Here is a 3,066-nt window from a genome sequence, read left to right as displayed (position 1 = left end):
AATCTTTGCTTACACTGATGAGGAAAGAGACTGGGCATAACACTATTTGGCCTCCACACACATTGAACAGGATGCTTGGCCAACAGAGTTATTTGTGATTGAAGTTCCCAGACAAAAGTCATACATACATTAAGGATTCTGCAAGAAAACAGCTCTGTGATGTAGAGAGCTATGCTCCTGCAGGATGCCACCCACTGCAGGATCCCTGCCACTGCAGAATCCACACGTGGTGCCCAGTTCTCCAGGACTTTCAGGCTAGGCCAGACATAGTAGAGCAACTCTGTCATTACAGCATTTGTCAGACTGATGTGGGAGAATTATAGAACAAGGACAGCCTGGGGACAAAGTAAATTTGGGAGAGCCAGATCTACTTAGTCCTCATCTAGAATACTCACTAACTAACAACTAACTAACTAACTAAAAAAGAAGGGCTGAGGTATAGCTGCCATTTAGTGGTAGAATACTTACTTGGCTGTCATGTGCAAGGTTCTGGCTAACATGTAAAATTCCTAGTAATAGAAGAAAAAGGAAGAGGAGACGGAAGAGAAGGAGACTTGAGTCTACCATGTTTTCAGGGTTCTTTGGAGCCCATCTGGGTTCTGAAAAACCCACCTGCCTTAGGGTTGCAAAAGCCTAGTGTAAAAGAGACCAGACTTAGGCCTTTCTCTGGTCTCCTAGCAAGCACCCTCTAAAAGGAAGCATCTAACCTCTCTTTACTCTATGGTAACCTTGGTTTCTAGACTTTCTTCTATACAGATGTTTTCCATTTCAAAGTTTCAGAATCCCTGATCCAGTGGGACTGCTTCCTCCATGCTGCTGGTTTCAGATGCTTGCCCTTCAAAGTTTCTATCTCATAGTCTAAGTTAGCCAAAGATTTTAGCATCTTATTCTTGCTGAGCTGCCTTCCAGCTGCCAGGAAATCATCTCATGATCTGATGACTACTCAGCATAACAGAGATCGTGCTTTCATTTCCCATTGGGCACGACTCTATCTGCAGATTCCCTGCTCCCTATAAAAGGCAGATTAGAGCCTCCAGACTAGCAGTTAGACCGAGAGGACGCTAGCCTTCACTCCAAAATCTTTGCCTTCAACATGAAGATCTACGCGGTGCTTCTTTGTCTGCTGCTCGTAGCTGTCACTGTCAGCCCAGAGAAGCTGACTGGGCCAGGTAAGGTATCTCCTTTCCTAAGGTAAATGGCTTAGCAGGCACTAACATCTGAGCACAAGGCATCCCAGAGCTGCTGTATGATCTGCAATTTTAAGATGGACAGACTGAGAGTATGGAAGAAGTTAGCAAAAAGCCAGCGTGTCAAAGCTAGGCAGAACCAGCAGTGAGTGTTTAGAGCACTGAGTCCAGGCCCTGTGATGTCTCATGACATCAGCCCTGGGACAAGAGGCTGCATGCAGCCACTACCGATACTGCCCTCTCCTTGTTTGAGGAGATGGTCCAGAAGTGGCTCTGTGGTGAGAAGGACATCACAAGCAATAGGGGAGTGATAGGGATGATGTCTTGAAGAAGTGCTTTGGAGTCTTGATTCAGAGTGGCTTCCAGAACCGCAGCCATATGTGGATATTTACACACTGAGAGGCTTCCCAGATTTAAAAAAAAAAAAAAAAAAAGATTGATTCTAAGCACCACAGCAGCAAGCAAGGTGATGGACAGTGAGTTCTTGGGACTTACTTTTCTGTTTCAGTCAATGAGATTTCATGAGAAGCAGTCATCAGTGAGGGATCCTGTGGTTCAACAGAGGACACTGACTCCTAGAACATATTCTGTCACTAGACCCTAGATACAAAACTTGGGAACAGTGACTCCCAGGTGCAGCCCAACCCTCATCTTCCCTTATGAGAGGACTCTGAGGTGTCCCCTAACCCTCTTTCTTTACAAAATTGCTTCCAGATAAGGCTCCAGTCACCTGCTGCTTTCAGGTACTAAAGCTGAAGATCCCCCTTCGGGTGCTGCAAAGCTACGAGAGAATCAACAACATCCAGTGCCCCCTGGAAGCTGTGGTGTAAGTGATTCCTGCCCAGAAAACCCAGTCAGAGTCAAGGGAGAGTGGTCAGGACACACAGATGAGTGAGTCAAACAAATACAGCCTCTTATCTGGACGGCGCCTTACCCACACAGGGAGACTGACTGGAAGAGAAGAAATCTGTAATTTTCCAGGAGCTCAGAGGGATTTTCCCCAGTTCCTTTCCGCAATAGATGAGAAAGCTTCAAGTAGGATAGCAAGATCAGGGCTTCCTCCTCAGGGTTCTCCCTTCCACCCTTCCTCATCCTCCCTCCTGCCAAGCAGCTCCTTCACCTCTGGAGCAAGAGTGAATGGGGTCTGTCGAGCTGCGGGCCATGCTCTGAGCACTATTTCTGAACCTTCCATCTCTCCACAGTTTCCAGACCAAGCGGGGTATATCTCTCTGTGTAGACCCCACACAGAAGTGGGTCAGTGAGTACATGGAGATCCTTGACCAGAAGTCTCAAATTCTGCAGCCTTGAACCTTCACACCTGAGTTCAGAGACAGCCAAAGCTGGAAGTTCTCCCCTAATCTTCTCCAGGCAGAGAGATGTTACAAGCAGATGGTGCCTGGGCTGCGTGTTTTCTCATCCTTGTCTGTTATATGAACAAGTGAAATAAAAGCTCACACTGATTTGCAAATGTAACATGTGCATTTTTATTCAAAGTGAAGTGATGGAAAGTTATGATCAATCTCAGAGAGCAGCAGGCCACATTAGGGGAGGTGTTCAAGGGTTCCTGTGTATTATTTGGGTTTCATTTTATGGGGTTCGAGGGAAGGAAGAGCCTTGTTACTAGAGATGGAGTGGGCAGTTCTCTACTGGTTGAGAGGCTTCAATTCCATAAACCATTGCTCATTGTTCATATCTGTTCCCATAATGCATCGGCTTTTTATCATAGGCATGCCCAGTTGTGCACAGGCATAAATAGTAAATAGGAGATTCTTTCTGAAGGTTCACTTGAGGTTACACTCCACCTCAGTGTACATGTACCACAAGCTGGTCTCAGTCAGCCCCAGACTCTGCTCCAGACTGTGTTTGACTAGGAACAAAG

General features: G+C 46.3%; 1 protein-coding gene across 1 annotated transcript; it reads left to right on the top strand.

The window, feature by feature from the left end:
- Positions 1-1,024: 1,024 nt before the first annotated feature.
- LOC110306055 (C-C motif chemokine 8) lies at positions 1,025-2,660 on the top strand. Its single transcript, XM_021178249.3, has 3 exons — positions 1,025-1,169; positions 1,902-2,013; positions 2,390-2,660. Exons 1-3 carry the CDS (start codon positions 1,094-1,096, stop codon positions 2,493-2,495), a joined length of 294 nt encoding a protein of 97 aa, XP_021033908.1. The 5' UTR covers positions 1,025-1,093; the 3' UTR covers positions 2,496-2,660.
- The last annotated feature ends 406 nt before the right edge of the window (positions 2,661-3,066 follow it).

This window comes from Mus caroli, unplaced genomic scaffold (genome assembly GCF_978045245.1).
Source record: "Mus caroli unplaced genomic scaffold, Mus_caroli_1 scaffold_13, whole genome shotgun sequence".
NCBI classification, from domain to species: Eukaryota; Metazoa; Chordata; class Mammalia; order Rodentia; family Muridae; genus Mus; species Mus caroli.
This window is presented reverse-complemented; position numbering and strand designations above follow the sequence as displayed.

Excerpts from the sequence above, each read along its gene's own strand:
- LOC110306055 (XM_021178249.3), top strand. The coding sequence starts at position 1,094 with ATGAAGATCTACGCGGTGCTTCTTTGTCTGCTGCTCGTAGCTGTCACT. Across the intron at positions 1,170-1,901 it reads AGAGAAGCTGACTGGGCCAG|ATAAGGCTCCAGTCACCTGC; the intron begins GTAAGGTATCTC and ends AATTGCTTCCAG. Across the intron at positions 2,014-2,389 it reads TGCCCCCTGGAAGCTGTGGT|TTTCCAGACCAAGCGGGGTA; the intron begins GTAAGTGATTCC and ends ATCTCTCCACAG.